General features: G+C 42.2%; 1 protein-coding gene across 7 annotated transcripts in view; it reads right to left on the reverse strand.

Moving 5' to 3' along the window:
- LOC128762285 (rho guanine nucleotide exchange factor 28-like) overlaps positions 1-21,823 on the reverse strand; it is a 41,184-nt gene that overhangs the window by 9,081 nt on the left and 10,280 nt on the right. For 2 of the 7 annotated variants that reach the window (XM_053870423.1, XM_053870422.1), the window contains exons 11-18: positions 6,983-7,104; positions 6,523-6,893; positions 5,136-5,310; positions 4,254-4,365; positions 3,946-4,026; positions 2,620-2,662; positions 1,122-1,211; positions 48-171 (exon numbers count right to left, since the gene is read on the reverse strand). In XM_053870423.1, the coding sequence (XP_053726398.1) occupies positions 48-171; positions 1,122-1,211; positions 2,620-2,662; positions 3,946-4,026; positions 4,254-4,365; positions 5,136-5,310; positions 6,523-6,893; positions 6,983-7,104 (1,118 nt within the window). Of the gene's footprint in view, positions 1-47; positions 172-1,121; positions 1,212-2,619; positions 2,663-3,945; positions 4,027-4,253; positions 4,366-5,135; positions 5,311-6,522; positions 6,894-6,982; positions 7,105-15,366; positions 15,531-17,467; positions 17,546-21,823 lie in introns of those variants that run through there. The other 5 variants (XM_053870429.1, XM_053870428.1, XM_053870424.1 and 2 more) reach the window with 5 other exon arrangements.

The raw sequence follows: 21,823 nt of genomic DNA on the forward strand, positions 1-21,823 counted from the left end.
AAATCAAATGGAATTTAACTTGAAGCAGGAATAACTAATTTGCTCACCTTCGCTTTGTTCCGGGTGCTCGACATCCTGTTCTTGAGGAAGCTGAAGGTCCGACTAACTTTGTACTTTTCTGACTCCACTTTTGACGGGATTATGTATTTGTCCCACTCCTCATCCTCGATCCTTGTGAAGATTCAGTCAGTTGACACGTCAATAGACATCAGATAGAAACACGGTCAACATTCATATTAGTATTTTTCATTCACCAAGACCATCTATTCTAGGACACTGCTGGGGTGCTGACATCAAAGAATGTCCAGAACTCATCCAGGATTCCTCTTTAGTCCATGACAACATGCTCAGCGTGCTTGAAACTCTCTACTGCCTGGAGATATTTTTAGTGCAACCTTGACAAGACGCGATTAATAACGTGTTGACTATTCTGAGCTGTTCCACTGAGAGGCGTTGCATATCGAATATTATGAATACGGAAATGGATCGTTGAAGTTGAATTCTGAACAACACAGCAGTAATTTCTCATTCACTATAGTTCACCATTTAGGTATCAGTTGAACAGAATATTCATCAAACAACCGTAGCCGCAAGCCATTTATTTCTGTCTAAAAGAGCTTAATTTATACATGGAACTAAGCCATTAATTATTCATAAATATAAATATTCAGAAATATATATTTACATTTATTTAGTATGTGGTAGTATCAGTAAGCGAGTAGTTTAACTATTAATTTACTTACTTTTTCACAGTAAACAAAATTAACAAAACATTTTTTAATGATTTATTTGAAAAATATTCTGATTTGCCATTAGATTTTATGCCAGACCGTTTCAATTAGGTCCAGTATCTTCTTTTTCAAATAATCAACACAATATATATACAATGTATAAAATACATTTCAGATTCAGTTAATACAGTGATGTACTTTCAGAATTCAACTTCCGGATATTAATATTGGCAACAACAGTGAAGTGCAACAAGACAGGCACATGAGAACAAAGAGGAACAAACATTAGTAGAATATGAGGTGCTATTCAGTTAAGGGATGAGTAACAGCAAGGGAGAAGCCGCACATGCGTGTTCGGTCGTTCATGAGGCCATTTGGGCGAACACATACTCTTTGAGGAACTCTGAGAGGGTGAGGTGTTGGGGTGATGCGCTGCGCTCTTCCTCTGCTGACTGGGCCCGTTTACGGAAGCCCAAAATCCTGCGTGGATATGACACAGCTCAACCCAAAATCTTCTCCTCGGGGTCATCAGATGTTCAGAATAGACGTGTAGTAATACCTTGTTGAAAGTCAGACTAGAAATGTCACTGTATTTTGGTAATGTTACAGTCATATGAGCGACAGTGTATACTTGTAGTGGCTGCTCTGTGTAGGTTAATAAACAGAAGCACTATTTTTTTGTTTGTTTTTTGTTGTTTCACTGCTGCAATAGAAGTGAATGTGAGTACGCAGAAACCTGATGTAGTGCAGCACGGACGTATGTGACAAGTTTGTTTTAGTTTGATGGTGATTAGTCACTAAAATGCAGCTGAACATGGAGGACAGATGAAGCACTGATGATGGAATGAATGGTGAAAAAAATGACGGCAGATTTAGGTGCCCACAAAATGTTGACTCCTTCACACCTGAAGAATGTGTATAAATGATCAATTTCACAAGTCTGCAGTGGTCAGTGCACATCAAAGGTGTTCCAGGATAGAAAAACTTTCATACAGTCATAGATTTAGTTGATGACACACAACGCACTACTCTTTCTCAGCACAGAAGCACAGCGGGAGGGTCGACCCTCACCCTCAGATAAGGACATTTCTAAATCGCCGAATGAGTCTTGAGATGAGCCTGTGCCTCTGATAGACAGCAGAGCAAAGAATTGTAGCTAACACCAGAACTAATGACTACTTTCAACTCACTAGATCAAGGACAAACAGTTCCTCGCAATGGGGGCTAAATTTTACCTCTGAAAGGGGAAATTTGGGGACAAGTAGTAGCACATGAGCCAGTAGCAGAGCAACAAACCAGCTTGGCAGACTGGTGTGTACAATGAAAGAACTACTGAATATTCACGTAGATAGCAATGGCTCAGAAACATTGACACAGCCTTTGTCTAGTTTTGAATAATGGTTTGTGAACATCCACATTGATGTAGGGGCATCTAATGCATTTGTAATTTGTTTAAAAAGGTTTTTAAGTTTGCGGTTGTATAAATAAAGAGAGGTCCTTCATCTAAAACCAGCCAACCTTAAACAGACAGAGGTATGAAATGAACATGTGTAACCACATCTGGGGGTGTTTTTTTTACTCTAGACAAGATCAAAAAGAGGCCATGTAAATATTCGGAAGACATGTGCATTCTGTGGGCCCTTTCAGTCCTCAGTGATGTGGTGTGTGTTCCTGAAGGACACTGAGAGGTTAGCTGTTTATCCAGGGTTGTTTGAGGTTCTGATCAGAGTGCATTCTGGCCACAGCAGTGGAACAGGAAGTATGTCACATCCTGTCCAGTCAAGGCTCTGAAGCCCTCACATGCAGGACACCGAGGCCTTAAATGGCTGTTTTAACGTCACGGCCTGCACCCTCCACTGGCTCCCATCAACACACAAGAAGACTTTACCTCTTCTCCCTGCTGCTGTCACTCGGACCGAAGGCGCTCTGCTCTGTAATTCAACAGAAAAATGAGTTAACCAGGAATAAACTGTCATTTTGGAAGCAGATCGTGGTTACAAACCACCGTCCCCAATCAGAAACCAGTTGAGATAAATAAAAAGAATCCCACATACAGTAACTGGAAAAGAAAGAAAGCAGATGAGCGCTGCCTTCAATAAGCCCAGGATGGAAACCAGAAGAACTGTTCCGCAGATCATTGATGAGTTTTCCAAACCTTTGAAATATTCGAGTGTTTTCAGTTGGTTGGTCGGTCGGCAAATCAATATGTATTTCTAACAGCTTTTCATCTGGATTAGCCCGGAAACTTCAGCCACAGTGCATTCCAGTCAAGACTTTTGACATCACCTCGCATTTCCACAGGTGAAGAACATGCAAAGTCCAACCACCAAGTGAGAGATTTGTGAGCTGCATGATAAAGGAAGACATGAAAATGCATTGCTTTATTTTCTTAGTTGAAATAATGGCAGCCGTTTTTGTAGTGTGTTTCCATCGGCCAGAGGTCAGCACGTATGACGGTGGGCATTGCCATGTGAGCAGCCTGTGAGCTGCGATCCAAACAGGTTGTGTTTAATGGTGGTAGAGTCAGTGCTGGTCCTGATATACATTATAATATGCCTGTGTGTAGTGCAGGCCAGTCATGCGCACACTGACCCCTGTCCAGTGCTGTCTTGATCATCTTCCCCTCCCTCCACGTCAAGTCCTCATCCATCACATCCATGATTTTATTTTAACCCAACGTGCTTGCCTATACCAATGAGCTCAATGGGAGAGTAGCTCGCTCGCACAAACAGTGCAACAAGAAATAGATTCAGATGATAGGTTTGACATTAAAAGGTTATCATCTTCTCATTGTTGCATTTTAAAGATTTACTGAAAACTTAAATGGAATCAGTTCTTCCATTTTTTAACTTATTTTGCTAACAGCCAAACAGATAAACACTAGGGATCACATAACCAAGAAGGTAATGACAGAGATGGAATGAAAGTAACTGCTCCATATATTGTTTGTCAGCTCCGCAGCGGGGTGAGAAATAAACTTCCACTTGCTTTGCTGGACGAACTAACGCTTTATTACTGCTGCTGCATCTGTTTGTTAACAGGCCAGTGCAAAAAACTCCTCCAGGGCCAGGAGGAGACACCTATAAAACCCTGATGGTTTTTAAAAGAGAGTTCATGCAATGATATTCCATGTCTTCCGGTAACTGCGAAGTTCAAGCCAATTTCCCGCGAGAAGAAAGTCAAAGAGCATCTTTTTTGTCTTCCAGGTACTTACTAACTTGGTGGAGTCGGGACAGGGATTTAGACAGAGATAAAGCTTGGAGCAGAGATCGACCGCCGTTACTGAAAGCACCACCTATACAGGAGGAAGGCGAGGCCGTGGCGGAGGTCACTAACACATGTATAACAGCTCTGTATCACTGCTCAGCTGACACTAAACACACATCGACTTTATGGAGCTTTTGCTTTATTTACGACACCTGTCTGGTCTCAACCCTGCGAGACATGTGACACATGTGTCCATCTTGCTGACCTTCCCAGAACAGAACGGCCACAGAGGTAATGCGGTCAGAGTTCACTCACCTTCTGCCAGGTCAGTAATGGTCGCTTCTCGGTTTAGCAGCGGGCGCGACGGCTTTGCTTTGGGGGAGGAATATGAGTAGGAGCGCAGACGGACCTCGGCCTCCTCTTGGTTCTGTGGGTGAAAAGGAAAAATGGTGTCAGTGTGAGATACTTGAATTAAATATCATAATCTATTAGGTCGAGTCATAGAAACTTTTCAACAGCCATATTCTATGACCTTTAAGACGGAACTGAGCCTTATTTGTGTATTAACCTATTGTGTTCGTCATATAATATCACTTCCTGCCTTTGAGTTCCAAAAGTCTGTAGTGTTTTATCACAGGAGGCGACTGGTGACCTTTCTTATCAACAGAACAAAGACAAGGCTGAACCCAAAGACGAGGGGTTGTGAGCCGTAAAAAAAAATTGCCAAGTCGAAAAGCTTCAAATGGAGGCATGTGAGACTTACGACAAATAAAAACACAGCAAAGCCCACGGTGGCAGAAAAGTGATAACTGGTAAACATTACTTGTGATGCTGACAACTTTTTTTAATGGTCAGTCAGAATATTTCTTCATCCTTGTTAAGTCTAAATATTTCTTTAATATGCACACACTCCACCACATCATCACTTGTGTTCTCCTCCTGGTAGCTCAGTAATGTCACACACTAAAAGTTGATCAGCACAGCCTATGTACTGTTATGAGAGATGTTCAGGGACCAACAGTCAACCTGCAGATCACAAGTGTCTCCCATTAATTCTCCGGGCAGGAAGGCAATGCAGAAGCGAAGGTGGTGGCAAGGTCAGAATCTTATCAAACAGCAGAGCAACATATGTGGGTGTGCTCTCGTTTTCAGGGGTTACAGCTGGTAAGAGGCAGGGGACAAACTGTGTAAGTATACCTTGGAGGACTTGTCCGTGCTGTCTGACAGAGTTCGGTTAATCTCCAGAGTAGCTTCAAAAGAGTCTCTCTCCTCCCCTGAGCTGGACCTGAGCGACGACTGCTGCTTAAAAGTAGAGCACGGGTAGGTCAGACCCAGGACGTCCTCCTCTCCACTGTCACACTCCAAGCTTGGACTGAACACAAACACATTTAAACATCATGAGTTGGGAGAAAATAGGCGGGTAAAACACAAAACCCAAATAAAACCCCATCAAAAATGATTTGTGTTCAACACACTTGCTGCCTTTTAATGTAAACAAAACAGTTAATTTAGTGTTGCAGCGACACACTGCAATTTTCAATAACCTGAGTCAACTTTATTTTTTCACCATATGACTGGAGCTGCACCCGCACATACACAAATGCATCCACAATTATAAATTGCCTATTTATTCTTTGTTTCTGTCTCAGAAAAGGCAAAGTAGGTTTCTGGTAAGATGTATGTCTAGAGCTCTTAATTTCAACAACTAATGATTGTGTAATCTTCACAGGCAACAATAGATGGGGCAGGCCAGTATTAATGCCTCATGTGCTTGTTCTGAAGCATCAGAGAGGAAACTGGAAAGAATGTACAGAGAAACGTCAAAACACAAACAGCTCAATTGTGTCCAGACTTCCTGTCACTTTCCAACACCAGCGCTGACGAAAGAAGCTGCATCCAAAAACATTGTTGAAATTCCATGCTGATGATATTTGTGCACTCACACAGGTTAGCTGCAGGAACACAGTCTTATCTATGCGTAACAGATTCAAGAAGCCCAAAAAGCAGCTGTGCTGTTTGCATGAGTCAGCTGGATCCAGCACGTAGAGGAACTTCACAAATCAGATCAGACATTTGGAAGATATTGTAGACATGCATAAATGTATTACGATCAATGAAGAATCGGTCCATAGAGGATAAAAAGATTTCATTCTCTCTGCACTATCAACCTTTGACCACGAGTAAAAGTATCTGACCGTGGAGTAGCATGGATCTAGATGATACAGTGTGGCGGTATTTTCAACAGTCTCTTGTCAGACTGGAAAATTTAAATGTGTAATTCTGCAATGTCATGGTAGCTTCTATTGTCATTTCCTGTTAACGTTATAAAACAAAAGCTGAGATTTTTGCTGTACAACACAACTGGAAAACAGTTATATGGTATTTTAAACACATTAAAAGCACCTCACAACAGTAACAGGTGTGTTCAGGTGCAAATGCATAATTATATGTTTTCCTATGTGACTCCAGATTTTGACCTTGAAAATTAGTAATGCTTTTTTTTTATTTCAAACTCTTGTTTTATTATTTATTGATTTATTCATTAAAACTTAAACACACATTATTATATTCAACTCTGTCCTACCTTAGGATTTGAGTGGTTGCAGGCAGGCTACATCCTCTACGGACCAGAGCAGGAGAGACTGGCAGTCCGGGCTGTCTCCTCTGTCCACCTTCGAATAGTCGGAAGGCAGAAGCCAGTGGCGAGGATGGGAATGATGGGGAGGAGATGAAGGGAGAAGGGGAAGAGCGTGGTGAGACAAGAGGGGACTGGGCCCTTTTATTCTCTGAGCAATGTCCTGAGGTTGCTTGTTCCGCATGCTGGCTGGAGAAGAGACGCCGCGTCTTGGGGGAGTTAACAGAGTTAGAGGGCATGGAGTGTGAATCCCAGCTGGGGGTGTCAACATGAGTTGTCTCATCGCCTGGTAAACGATATTTGATGTCCACGTCATCCACCTGGAGGTGCAGATTTAAAACAACATCTTTGAGAATTAAACAGGTCAAGAACAAAACGTAATTTTCACGTCATATAAGTTAAGCCTCACCTGGTCCACCAGCATGGCGTTGGCATAGACTCTGTCTTTGCCATGGATCATGGCTGACAGTCTGGCGGCAGCAGCTAGGGTTGGAGACGAGGACTGTCCCTGCCCAATGGACTGACTTTTCTCTGTAGTGAGGGGATTTTCAATGTTACATTAGGTTTCCACAGCAACGACAAATATTCTTTGACAAACACAGGAAGTGACATCCACATCCTGGACAGCCAGTGCCATTCTACAGCCTGTGTGTGTGTGTGCCGGTGTGTGAGTGAATGGGTCCTTGCACACACTCGTGAAGGCGCACAGAGTTGAGATCGAAAATCTGTTTCCAGGTTTCTTCCCTCCATGACTTTTTGAGAGAAGAAGGTGAGGGGAGATCATTCCTCCTGCCTAGCACACAGTCGCATTGAGGGAAACCCGCTGGACACAGTGGAGCCTCTGTGAGGACAAGGCTGCTTAAGCTGTTAAACAGCAGAACACACCAATGCTCTCAAACCACACACACACCTACACATGTACAACTCCCTTTGGGACGTTATTCTGCACAGAAAACAGCTTCTGCACGCTTCCTTGGAAAGTGTGTTCGGAAAAACAAGCTTGCAAATGACTGAAATGGGCAGCAGCAGTTGCAGATTTTTATGCTCACTAAGTTGAGGAGGTTCCTGGGACCATCCTACCCTCCAGAATATGCTTGCAAGGCAGTGCAACAGTCGTGCAAACACAATCACTCCACATCACTCCACCTGAGTGAGAAAACTCGACTCATGTCAGAGAAAAAGGGTAATTCTACAGTACATCCGCAAATAGCAAAAAACATTGATTCAATGTTGAAGAGGTGTTACTATTTCAACGTTGCAAAATGTAAGCAGATGATGTTTGTTTCAGCATTAATCATAATGAGCACTTTCATCATTGATTCATAGTTGGCAACACTTTTTGCCAATTTTATTTCAACATTAAGCCAAGGTCCTTTTTTATCTGGGTTCAAAATGACTCTATATGTCATGTGAGAATAAATGTGAAAGATTATCAGTTCATAGTTTTTTCCCTTCCTTCTTCCAAAAAGATGAACTTCGTGGAAGACGGTTTCACTGACAATGGCTGACATCACTATTCATTCTCACTCAGACAGACCCCGAGTGACACATTCAGCGTGTGACACACACATTTGAACTATTTCACCGCCAAGATGGGGTATTTCTCACGCATAAAACCATCATCCACCAAATGACACTGCAGTGGAACATACAGCAAGTAGTGGCTAAGTGAGCGATGGGACGTACTTATTCATTTTTATCTGTAGCGTATGTATCAATATTTATAGAAGATGTTCTGATATCCACCGCCTTCAAATGTGTTATTTAATTTTAATATCAATATGCTGCGACCCAGTGGTTCGCACTCTTGCCGTGTCGGACCAGTGGCTTTTCTGCATGGGTTTTGCATGTTCTCCCCTGTGCCTGTGGGTTTTCTATGAGCACTCCGGTTTCCTCTCACAGCCCGAAGACATGCTCTCTAGATCAATCGGAATTGCCCTTAGGTTGTGCCAGTGTGTGAATGGTGTGTGTGCCCTGCCATGGACTGGTGACCTGTCCAGGGTGTATTCCTGCCTCTCGCCCAATGACTGCAGGGATAGGCTCCAGCACTCCCCGCAACCCTGAACAGGAGTAGGCTCAATATGCTGCAGGGCCAGTACGTTACATATGTCTGGATTACATTTATTTTCAATACATTACAGGATTATTCACTTCAATACAGCTTTCTTTTAACTATACTCACAAATTTCCTCTTCTGTCAGTGGTGCAAATTGCTGTGTTTCAATGACTGTTCATATACCTTTATTAAATATTATAGCCAAAGTCGTACTGTTACAGTGGTCGCTACAGTCGCCATCGACCAGCCACTACACACAGAGTCACACTAAATCTCACACTACTGGCTGAGATTAAAACCCCTGAGCTCTGCTATTAGCTCCTGTTGATGTAACAAGCTGGATGTTCACAAGACGTGAACGACCGTGGCTAGTGTAAGAGCTACATCGCTCAACTGCCTTGCTTTGTTTGTGGTTTTCCAGACAATTCCCCAAGCTTGATAGACACTCTTGGCTTCAGCCATGAACTCTGGGTCATGACCAGAAAAACAAGACCAAGGAAACAAGCGACCAAAAAGGGTTTCCCTGGATTGGTTGTCAGCTTCACTTTTTGTAATAACAAACTATGTGCCTTTCTAAAAAAAAAAAATATGAGTAGGAACAACATATGTGGACCTACAGTAGGACTACAATTTTGATATCTTGCAACTTTTAGGTTCAGTCCGACTACATCTAGCCTCTAGAGTGCAGGGTCTCAAGACGTATATGTATATGTATATGTGCCAAAGAGAGACAGTCACACTGCGCTCATGTTATTGCAACAGGCTGACATGTTTCGAATAGATTGTTCATACTAATCAAATGTTCTGTGTGAAAAAACAGCAAAACAACTATGTTTACATGTCTTTAGAGTTCATCCTGTGTGAGACAAGTGAGCCTATGTCACTTTAACTCAAGAGTCCATATGACCCCAACACAAGCAGACGGAGACGAAGCCCATACGTCTTCGGCCAAAGTGTAAATTGAACCTTTTTATAGTGCGCCAACAAAAATACGGCTCCTCTTATTGGCTCTCTGGCCTCTATACATCTTCCCTACTGCCTGCACTCCTGACCTCAGAGCGGTCAACAATCTCCAGCAGCAGTCTTTGAAACAAGCTGAAACCATACGGCGCATCCATGAAATTCATTCTTGTGCTACTCTTTTGAAACAAAGTCTGCTCAAGCACACATACTGTATATGCTCTGCTACTCATCAGAAAGGGATGCTACACTGTCCACTAAGTGGACGTGTAAAACCTCCTATCAGTGCAGACAGTGAATGCAGGGCAATGAGCAACACTGGAGATTCTTATCTCTTAATTTTATCTCCCATCATTTTGAGGGAATAGTTGCCTGCAAGACTGTGGCTGCAGACTGACCCGGGAGGTCTGTGCTTCTGCTTTGGAGAACCAATAGAAAATGGATGGCTAGCAGAAATGTCTAGTTAAGTATTGGTCCACAGTGAACTGTTGACCCAGCTTCAGGCTTGGTCTGCCAGGTAAAGTGGTTGACAACATATGAATAACTTAATGATTGGTTGATTTGACTTCATAATAAACTGCTTAGCTATTTTCCACACTTGATGCCAGCAATAACAGCAGCTTAAATTCTCCCTGAGTCAAAAGAAACCTACTTTGAGCACTTCATCAAAAAAGTTAGAAAAGAAATGAGCGTCATTTTGTGTCCGTCAATAAAACAGGACATTTGTCTTGTGTGGAAAACCATAATGAGGGACAAAGATTCTGCCAAACCATTTGCAGGGTTATGAGCTTATCTGTCCCAGGCAACATCAGGAGCTGCCTCACTATCTCCGGCGGTCAAATGCTGCTAATGACATCCTGGGCTAACACAAGCCTTCCTCAGAATGAAGACTCCCACTAGATTCTCAACATAGACATCACACCAGAGTGAAAGCCACAGCTAAATCATGTTTCAAACAGAGCGCACCACAAAGAAGAAGGAAAAGACTCCTGCAACTTCCAGCAGTGAATAAATCAGAGGAGCGATTGGCTGTGCTTCCTTCAGCCTGTGAGTCTCATAAATCAGAGAGGCAGCAGGAGCCGACACTGATGAGGATGCCAGATGAGCTCAGTTCCAGCCACATCAAGTCGGGGGGGAAAAAAAAGGACACCAGTTGAAGCTCAGTTTGATGAATGGACGCCCGGTCTGCACTCATTATGAACCCCCAAAACTGTTCAATACATTTAGGTCATCATATTACAGAGAGATTAGATTAAGCCTAAGTAGCTTTATCTATGATCAGAAAAAGAAGCCACAGCTTGGTTGCCTGTTAAAGCACTTACAACCAGAATTACATTCAGTCCCTTACAATGTAGAACACTCAGAGGGTGCAGATCAAAAATAGACATTTCCTTGTCGGACTAAACCTGCAAACAGACTGAGGAGAGAGTAGGTTTCTTTTTTGGAAAATGGATAATACATCAACTATAAAAGAGAAAATGTGTCGTCTTGCTGGAGACCTCTGAAGACAAAGCTGCTTATATTATGATCCACATGTGTGAGCTACTTGTTTACCTTCCCTCCACAGTCATCTCTTGGAAAGTGCTTGCAACATTATTAATGCTTTAATTTATCTTCTTTCACCTTCTTCTGCTAATTCCTTCTAAGGGGTGTCAGGCTGGAAGCCGTCCCAGCAAGCTGGGTTGAGAGGCGGAGACACCATGACCGCTCCACTCCTACATACAGTTTAGAGCAGACCTGGGCCACATGAGCCCAGTGCGTGCATTCATCATGCCCTCGCCAGAGAAGTGACCAAGTGAGCACATAGAAATGCATTATGACAGTGTCAAGTTTCTGTCGTCATATTTAAATAGTTCAGCAGCAAATAATGTTCTGAATGTATCTGTTCTGCATTTATTATTGTTTCCTTGTTTATTCATCTCATGGTCTTTCATACATTTCATTTATTTGACAAAAAATATTTTTCATATTGTGTGTGTCTGTGTGTGTGTGTGTGTGTGTTTTGTGTGCTAAATGTAGCCTAAAGGTGCAAAATTCACCTTAATGCTAACATTTACTCATCTACACTGTGCCTTAATGTTTATTTAGGATTACAATTTGACTCAATCATAATTGAATCATAATAGTTTTGATTTTTCCTTTTTGCATATATGTTTGTTTTCTCCACATGATATTCACAATCTGGAAATGTATATGCAATGAATTGGTATAAATTAAAACCAAACAGTAATCTACTGTATTTTCACTTTTTGTACTATTTGACATTGTAAGTTCTGAAATCATCAGCGTGCAGAATAGTGAATTTAAAAACAGTCGTCTGGACTCAAAAGTGAGTATGGGTTTGAGTGTGTTTGTACAATTACTTAAGCGGGTTTTGCAAACTGAAAATCAAACTTATTAAATACAGCTTTCATTTAAGCATCCACAGTGCCAAGATTAAGTCGAAAGCCTGGAAGTGGGTCAGAGCACTGTTCTGAAGCAGATAACGTTTCACATGAACCCACTTGAGGAACTCGACAGACAGAACTAATAATTGTGGTTCTGGGTGAAGTCCAAAGCCACAGCTGACCGCCAACAGCTTGATCATTCATACACCTCTGACCCATAAACGTCGCCTCGGTGAACTGAGCTCTGTGTTTAACATCAGTTAGCCGAGAGTTCGTGTTACTAACACTTCAGATCTGCACGAGAATGGATCTGTCTGCGGGGGAAGCAGCGAGATCTGTCTGCAGGTTGCCACTACTAAGAAGGGTAGTCGGTAAAGTGTGTGAGTGTGCGGAGATACTTGTTCAAGATTAATGCACCACAGTCGTCTTGTGGTGATATTTTTGCAGAGCGTGATTCAACCATATACAGTCGCAGGGAGCATAAGCGAAGGGAGTAAACCTACTTTTGGAGTTGACACACACAAAGACTGCAGTCAGTGCCAGGTCTCCAGGCCAAGGAAGTTAAACAGAGTGCGACCCTTCAACTCCTGCACACCCCTAGGAGAGAGTACGAGGATGGAATGACGGAAAGGGGCCGACCACAAGGCCTCCAACTGAAAGTCTTCAAAAGTTGCACGAGGACACAAACATACTCTAGAACACTTTCACCTTGTTATTAGTTCTTAAGAGTCTTTTGGGTCTTTGCATGACAATGTTCCTCATTATTGCCACCTGACTGTTTATTTTCAGCACCTTGTTTGCTTATATGATGTCACTTTTTAAGCACCAAGAGAAAATTAAACAAAAACACCCTCAGATCAGAGGCCTTAAAACAGAGGATAAGTGGATGACCTCAGAGCTTTCAAGGCATGTTTAAATTAATAAAACAATTGTCCAGCAAAATCCACAAACCAACTTCTGTCAAACGTCCCAGCACCCAAGCATCACATTTCTGTGTTCCAGTCATGCTGATATTTGAGCCTGTCACTCAAATGGAGACATTTAAACTCTTAAAAGTGGAGAAATAAACCTCCAAGCACCTGAAATCACACTGCCCTGCTCGGCATTTCACATCAGATCGTGTCTCCAAGATTAATCGAAAAAGCTTACTCCAGCATACCACATTATAAAGGTGTTCCTTATGGTGCAGCACTGTACATGTCATTCATAATTTCAGACCAATAACATGCATAATGGTGCAGACCTCGATGCTGAAAGATGAGGAAAGAGACGGCGGGAGCGAAGCCATGACACAGACATGGCAGTAACTTGCGCTTGCACAGTGTCCGGCTCTGATTCACTCTCTTTCCCACAGACACGGCATCCACGCAACTACGATTTAGTTTCAAAACACTCTCTTTAAAAACTAAAACAATCACTCGCCAGACAATCTTGTTAGCATCAACAGGAATCTGACTGTATACACTGCACATGTGGAGAACACAATGGCATATTAACAAAGATGTGGTCGTCAGTTTAACTGATCCTTTCAAAGTCGCATGCTTATTATTCTGCAAGAGTGTCTGGTTCAGACTACAGAAGGAAAGAAAGATGTGGTGTACTCTTCCCTCTTTACAAGACAATTGTGTCTCAATGTGTACTTAAAATCTTCCATTGATTCTTCTTGAGCTTTGCTGCAGGTTTAAGGTCTGGGGTGAAGATGTGAGGAGAGAATTCAGACAGAATTGCTTTTCAAGCCACAACCAGAGCAACGTCACATCACAATTGAAAAACGAGACACAGAAGTTGCAGGTCATTATATTCACTAAAAACCCTAATTGTTTTGGCCAGCAACAAACACAGCTTCAACTTTATGCTCCTATACTGAATTTTACTTTGTACTATTACAACAACCAAACAAAAAATTCCAAGTCTTCAAATTACTGATCAACAAGGAAAGACAAGACAGATATTTGACTGAAGTCAGAGGCTCGCTATCCTAAAGATAAAGTACTGATTGGCCAACAGAACTGCAATCCCAGTTGTTCCAAAGGATCAGTACCTCCAAAGTCGAGCCCTTTGTTAGCAGAAAGAAGAAAAATGACAGGCTTTCTTCAAGAGAGGAATAATGGTGGATAAATCTCTAAAGCAGATGTGAAGCCAAAGGTCAAGCAATTCATGATGGATTCAGTTATTTCTCCCTTAATATAAGAGGTTGGACCCTAACCCCACTTTTTCAAAGAGAAGAGTAAGCAACAGACACCATCAAGTGGACCTCTTAAGACTGGAAAGTCACCTGGAACTCGGAGTTGAGCCACGGCTTTAGAATAAGGATGCTCATGAACTAGTTGCATTCCATTTGATGTTCCATTAGACTCCCACTTGAGCTCGATGATGCATATAAAAGGTCAGACGCTCGCTGACCATACAGTGGGTGGTAATTAAGCTTGCTGCAGGAGTCTCAGCGCATTATTCAGACCTAAAGTGAGGCTGCTTCTCCTCTCTATACAGATTTGCGCATATGTTGATGAAACGATCATGAACGTTTGAAGGGTTGCAGCCAAGTACTGCATCGGTGAGATGGATTTCCACCTCTGAGTCGACAACAAAGGATCTGAGGTAAAATGCCACGCAGATTTTGTGGTCAGATATGCATTTCATAGATGTAGTAACTAAAAAACTAGGGTAACTAGTCATCAAATGGTCATCCTTAAGTAGTTCCCATCATCTTTCGAGCAAATCAGTCTCATAGAGAAATGTTATTATTGTACCACTGCGATAATTCTTTGATACATTTCAAGGTTTATTAAGGAGTGACATCACACTCAGAAGCACAGATCAGTTGCACGGCAGTCACGGTAAACTGTGACAAACACACCGACAGCATGATGGGATTGCATTAGCCTACTCACTTCAGCTTTCCAAACCACTCACTGATCAAAAGTGAACAACTTAAAATACTGCCCTCCATCCATGCCAGCAACTGCAGTAGAAGCTGTCGAAATTTCCGAGGCATTCAATCAGTCTGGAGTGGACATCTGACATTCCGCGACACACTGTCAGATATCAGGTTACATCACTAGCAAACAGGCTGTTATCTTGCCGCTATTGCCTGAGTGGAAGTCTGAGGGTGAGGATTGGTAATGGGAACAAGCTAAATTTAGCTTTATTGTTGCAGAAGTGGGCAGAGAAAAGTGTCTGCCGACGCAGCACATTTTCACACATTTTCACTTTTTCCATCTGTCATGATTGACCCCAGCAGGATGACGTTGCAGTAGTAAATAGGCACAGACATGAGAGTACGATCAGAAATATCAGATACCAGTAAACCACTCTCATCAACTGCCATGGATTTTAAATGTAGTAGTCCAGTGTCACGCACTGTGGATACTATGAGCGATGACTATATACCTTTCTTTCCCATCTTCTTTCGCATCCTCATCCTTGGAAAAGACGGCCAAGAGTAGTTGAAGGGCGAGTCTGAGTCAGAGTCCATGATCATCGAAAATCTTAATCCAAGTGATTCAAGACAAAAACAGCTCAGTTGTTACATCCATTCTCCCAGTGCTGAACAGACTGTGGATCAGCTCTCCACTCACAGTTCCATGCAGACACTGACACTGAAGGAGTGAGCCAGCATGTTTCCCCAGTCTGCCCTCCCCCTAAAGTCCTCCCCTTCCCCCTCTAAAACTCTCAACCAACTGTTTGACAGAGCCGGGAGCGACCTCGGACTCCTCTCTTGTTCTCTCCTTGACTTCTATGGTTCACTTCAATCTCGCTGTATCTCCGCTTCTCTTGCAATAGGTACTTCTGTCTTTTCACTCAGCCACTCATCTGCCACAGACAGTTTGGAAAAGCAACACGAGGGGGAGATCAACACATGCTGGCAGAGGCTTCAGGGAGTAGGAGGGGTATAGTGACGGCCCGGAAAGAGTGACCAAAGGAGAAAGAGTGAGAGACAAAGTCAAATATAGGAGTGACTTCAGAACCTACAGTGAAGACAAACACAAGGGCAGACAGGTGGGGAGGTGAGACTTCAGAGAAAATCATTAACCAAACTGGTTCATGATTGTCTCATTCAAACCTCAGAATCCTTCTGGATTTCTAATCCCCATAGCCTCTTGTCTTATATTTGGCTATATTTTACTCGCGCTGTAGAGTGAATGGGGGTTGGCACATTAGTTTGGGGGCAGACTGCCAGGTCAGCAGCTTCACCATAGAGACAGTGGAGAGGTTTGCGGCTGTTTTCTTCTTCACTATCCACCTTCTTTTCAACACAACTTTGTAGAAGGTGACATGGTGGTGTGAAGATACAGTAATTGACATGGAATCAAACTATAGTGTTGTTGGGGACACTTTTTCCTAAGTACCTTGAGGGCACCCATCACTCTGGCTATTTCAGTAGCACAAAAAACTGATAGGACATTCTGCCATATTTAATGTCATTCAGTACATATGGTTACTGTTTTATACCCATATCTCAGTCAGTCTGCCCCTAGGCAGCTGTGGCTTCAACTGCATACATCCAAGACATTATTCACAGTGTGGCAGGAAAACAAGTGAGTCAAACATAGGAAAGGTTCATATGCCTTTACGATTCACTAAAAACAAGAAGGGCACAGGGACTATGGGATTATGAGCATGTCTGAGTACCAACAACTATGTTGACATTGTTTTGTAAAGCTAAATGAACCTACATGACACCACCAAGTTCAAATCACTTTTCAGTTAGCCCATTTCCAACCAACCGCAAAAGTTTCATTGAAATGTGCCTGTACATTTTGAAGCTGTTCACACGAACAAACAAACAGAGCCCTAATATATAAACTTTGACTCCCTGAATCATTGTGGTGATGCAACTAATACTGTGTTAGTGGTGGGGCTAAGATCAAGAATGCCTAAACAGAACACTGAATAATTCCATAGAATTCTACTGATTTGGAAATGACTTTGCCTTTGTCAACCTGTGATAAGAACACAATCTTTTCTTTTTACCATTTATTTGACACAACCATACTGTCCAAACCAAGCGGGGCTTCCAGGTCAAAGGCTTTTAATGGACACCCAGCCAAATGCTGCGTTTCGTAGTAAGTGTTTTTTGTTTGTTTGTTTAACGACACAATTTGTTTGCCTGACATGAGGTGGATTACTCAGTCGTAAAGACAGAAAGCAGAATGAGAAATGTCAGCGATGAAGATGGTTGTCATTAGAAGTTTGGAGCCAAAGTTATGGATGTCAAACACTGAGAGGAGAGAGTGTTGGAGAGATACCAGGTAAAAGGAGAAAAGGAGGCTATCCAATGAATGCGGTAACCAATGAAATGGTAAGGATAGGAGTGACTAGGGAGAATGATCAAGGTAGGAAAAGGTGTGGAGGCTTGCTTGCCCATGTTGGGATAAGACCACCACCCGATTAATAACATTCATACAGGCTTTCAAGTGCTAGTGGACTGCTGGCCAGAGACTCCTGAAACATAACAACTGCATACTTTATTTTAGTTCAAATCACTTACAATGCAAGTTGAGGCCAGTGATCAAAGCAGGAAATTCAGTCCTTCAATGTAGCTTGCATGCAAAATGCAACAACGTTCTGTGAGTGTGTTGAGTTGGCACAGTATACTGGTGCACATTAATGCTTCCTTTGTGAGGTCCCAGTGAGCTTTAATCCTTTTTTCCGCTTTACAATTAGATCCCTTAGCCAGGGTCAGAGACTCTAGTTAGCATTTCTGCGGCTACACTTATTGTCTGCTGTCATTCTGCCAAACTCTCCATATCATAAAATGTAACGCTTTATTTCCTGATTTTATAGAACAACCTATTCTCAGTCGCCCAGTCTCATCTCCCGGGGGAGCTCAAAGAGCGGCTAGAAAGATGCATTCAGTAAAGCCTTGGCAACCCCCATTCATCCTAAAACAGTCCCACTACTCTATATACCCCATGCCCCTTCAGAGCACTCCAGCATTCTCTCGCACCAGCACACACACCAGCCGCCTTCCTTCCTTCAGCAGTAGAGAACAGAGTCTCTCATGAAGTGTCATTTGCTGTTTGTTCACCAAACTCACATTAATATGCTGACCTGGAAAGATGGGACCAGTGCGAGGAGGGGTGCGGGTGAATGAGTCTGTTTGTCCATAAGAAGGTATTTGGGGGCAAGTGTGTGTTTGGGGCGTGGTGTTTGAATGCTGGGTGCATTTGAAGGGCAGAGCTCCGGAGTGGAGGGCCACATGTTCTCTTGAAAACATGTGAAGAGTTTTAAGAAGAATTAGAGAATCATTTTATACCTTATGACAATCATATTTCTTCAACTTCAATGGCTCAGCATTGGCTGGATGTTGAAGCATATTACGGGATGCACCTCAGCCAAAAGAATCACAGATCGTTTGGAGCACAATTCTTCTCCGAGGCCATCATGGAGCCCAACAGAAAGGTTTCAGCCGTGTGGTGTGATACTGATCTTATACCAGTTTTACTTTGTTTTTATTTTGTTCCTCTCTGTTCCCATTTATCATAATTCAGTTCAATTTCACAGTGACTCTATCAAATAGTTTAGCAGGTTAACTGTCACATTTGTTTGACAAATCATGGTGCCATCTGAGCAGGGTTCTCTGAAGGCAGAAAACAATGGATGCACTTGTTTTTAATAATAACCGAAAAATAATAAAATAATAGTCTGATAGCCTCAGAGACAGGAACATAAAAATAACAATAATTTGACCTTATATAAACATGTCAAAGATGTTTTTGACGTAAATAAACACATACAATAAACAATGTTGATATACAAGGTCACTAAATCAGTATGCCATCTGAGTCTGTCACCTAGTTTGTTTCGATTGAATTCCATCAGCCAACAGGTGGCAGTATTGAGCAACACAGAGACTCAGTACCGACACAGTTTCGCTTCTCGCTTCTGTCACTAAATGTTTCATAAGGCCTCTACTACCCATTGCTATTTGCGACGAATGGCATGGCACTTATTTTTGTACCCAACAGTGACCCAATATCAAAATAAAAGGGGCCAGAGTGGAGACAAAAAAATCAGGTTGCATGTTTGCATGTAAACTGAGCAAAATGGAGGAACAGAATGCAGTAGACGTCAGAGCCTGTGACTGAACTTGGCATCAAAAGTGCCAAAATACAGATGTTCTGGATTGGAATGGCTGGACAAGATGTGGGCCTGGGGGCCACGTGCCTGTATTTATGTCACCCTCATGAGATCAGAACAAAACTACAAAATGAAACTGATAGATATGAAAATGCTTCAAAGCTTAAAATTATATGGATTGAATATAATGTCTTGTTAAAAAAAAGTTCCTATACGTCATACTTACTTGTTTTACCCAAAGTTATGCTGGCAAGATATTCACCATTTAAAAAAAGATCTTTAATATTTATGATTTAGATTGACTTAAAATAAAATATATTTGACCAAAAATAAAGCTAATGAAACAGCATGAGCATGTAATGGTCTGGTATAATCAGAGTTTTCTATTCATCTTGGACAGTCATTACAAAATTGAGAAATTTGAGTTGAACTCAAAACTTTTTTCGTCTGTCCTCCAGTGTTTTGGCTTGACAGCACCACATAACAATCACAGTAGATAAAGTGGCCCTATCGGAAATTCTACGTCTACAGTTGGATTTGTTTTAAAGTATATGTTGGAACTATTTTCTTAGATGGGCAACAATGGCAAATTACAGAAGGAGAGGTGACTGCTGTTGTACAACGAGTGTGAAGGTTGCCTGGGCAAGACTCATTCTGGAGAGAAGAGGACTTTTAAATAGGTTTGAAATAGCATGCCTTCTTCTGATTGTCTTTTTATGAATCCAGCATGCATCGTCTGGAAAGTTTTAATCGAGTTCAGGGGGATGGAATCCAGTTAGAATGATGACATCAAGAAGACGACCCGAACATGACAGCTACGTTCAAAATTCCTCATCCTTTCGTGCCCTCTGCCTGTAGAAGCTCTGTCTGTTGGATGACGTGTTACCAAGTCAAGTGGCCATAAAAACAAGTTGGAACCACAATGGATTCTTCTCTGGCTGTTGGTCGAATGACAGGTCAGGAATTTAAGTTTCTACAAAGGTCAAATATAAACCACAATCCACAAAGAGACCTTTCGAATCCAAGCTTTGTTTCCAGCCAAACACAAGATGGTGGGGGATCAAGTGACCACAGTTGTTGTTAATCCAGAGTGCCAAAGGTGATTCATATGAGGTCAGAGGCAGGATGTTTTTGAAGAGGACCAAGCAGAGAAGCTAAACCACACAGCCCGGAAAACATCACATGACACAGGAAGTCAAGAAGGCCAATATCTACAGCCAAGTGTTATAAAGTCTGCTGTGACCACAGCATTCTTACAGCGAAGCATCAGCACGCCATGCAGCAACACGAGGCAATCATTAACCTGCAGGATGTTCCTCCTCTTAAATCCTTTCCTTCTCATCAGGAGAATATTTCAGACAACTCTTCAGGGTTCATCCCAGCCACTGTCGCAACAATCTGCATACCGAGATTAGTTACAGTGTCATTACTCATCAAATACAGGACTCTAAAGTGCCAAAGGAAGGGCAAAGGCTGCAGGATTGATCTTTGAAGACTGATGTGTGGGAACAAAAGTGTTTCCAGGGGAAGGGCATGGGTGAGTTCCAGGTGTCACTGTGTCTCCATTTCAAATCTGAGAAGCGGCTGGCCAAATGGCCAAAGACATTGCTTACCAAGACAAACCCTGGTTACCATTTTGAATACAAATTGTGATTAAGACACCAAAAGTAAATTACACAGAGTGAATGTTGTTAGATCTTTTTCAAACCAGCAAACTCCACCTCTCCTCTGCACTTCCACTCTTTGAGCTGACCAGCTTAGCTCTTTTCCATCACCAGACGGCCACCTTGAAATAAGATCATAATTAATGAGGAGCCAGTGATGGACTAGTGAACTCTCCAGTGTGTCACACCTCTCACTCCAAGTACCTGGGATAAACTCCAGCACCCCCTTCATAAGTAAACCATTATTTAAAAATAACCACATGGAGATTTGGAATTGAACCGCACATTTCTCAGTCAAATGCAATGCGAATCAGTTGTTGGAGCAAGACCATGGTTTACTGTATATTATGTTTTAAAAAGTTGAATAATTCAATTTCAGCACACACATGCAGAACTAGAAAGACACTGGGACAGCGCATACCACTGCTACACCACCAATTTCCATCCAAATTGTGATTCTGATATTATTGCCATAAAAGCAATGTATCTATATACTTAGTATTGAATGTAGTCAATTCTCAGACAGCTGGGGGTGGTAGCTTAAGGGAGCTCTGCCAGCACAGTCACTGCCAGTAGCAAGAATAGATGAATGGGAAAACCATAAATATGCAGATAAAGCCACATTTTTGTCACCACATGAAAGTTGAATTAGTACATTGACTTGAATGTATAGTGTGTTTAATGAAGTTATACACCAGCAGACAGACAGACAAATCTGTTGAAAACATAACCACAACCGTTGGCTGAGGTTACACAAAAAAAGACAAAAGTGATGTGATTTTTATGGTATAAGATCAACTGCGCATGCATCACCTGCATCCTCCACTCCACTCACACACATGTTGATAGTAGGCATGAACTAGTCTTTAAGGTGGCATCTTTGAATTGTTCTAGATGCTGATGGTCCTCTAACTTGACCACAAGCCTTTACCTTCACAGCAGAAAGATGGAGTGGTCTTTCTTGCAAGAACTCTCCATCCATGAAGTTGTATGCACGTGGGTCATATTTCACCATCTCACTAAATATTGCACAGTTTATTTTAAAACTGTACGTATGTGGGTGCATCAGTTTGGTATGTGTGTCTGATTTTGAAGCTCTG

Source organism: Synchiropus splendidus, chromosome 7 (assembly GCF_027744825.2).
Source record: "Synchiropus splendidus isolate RoL2022-P1 chromosome 7, RoL_Sspl_1.0, whole genome shotgun sequence".
Lineage (NCBI taxonomy): Eukaryota > Metazoa > Chordata > Actinopteri > Syngnathiformes > Callionymidae > Synchiropus > Synchiropus splendidus.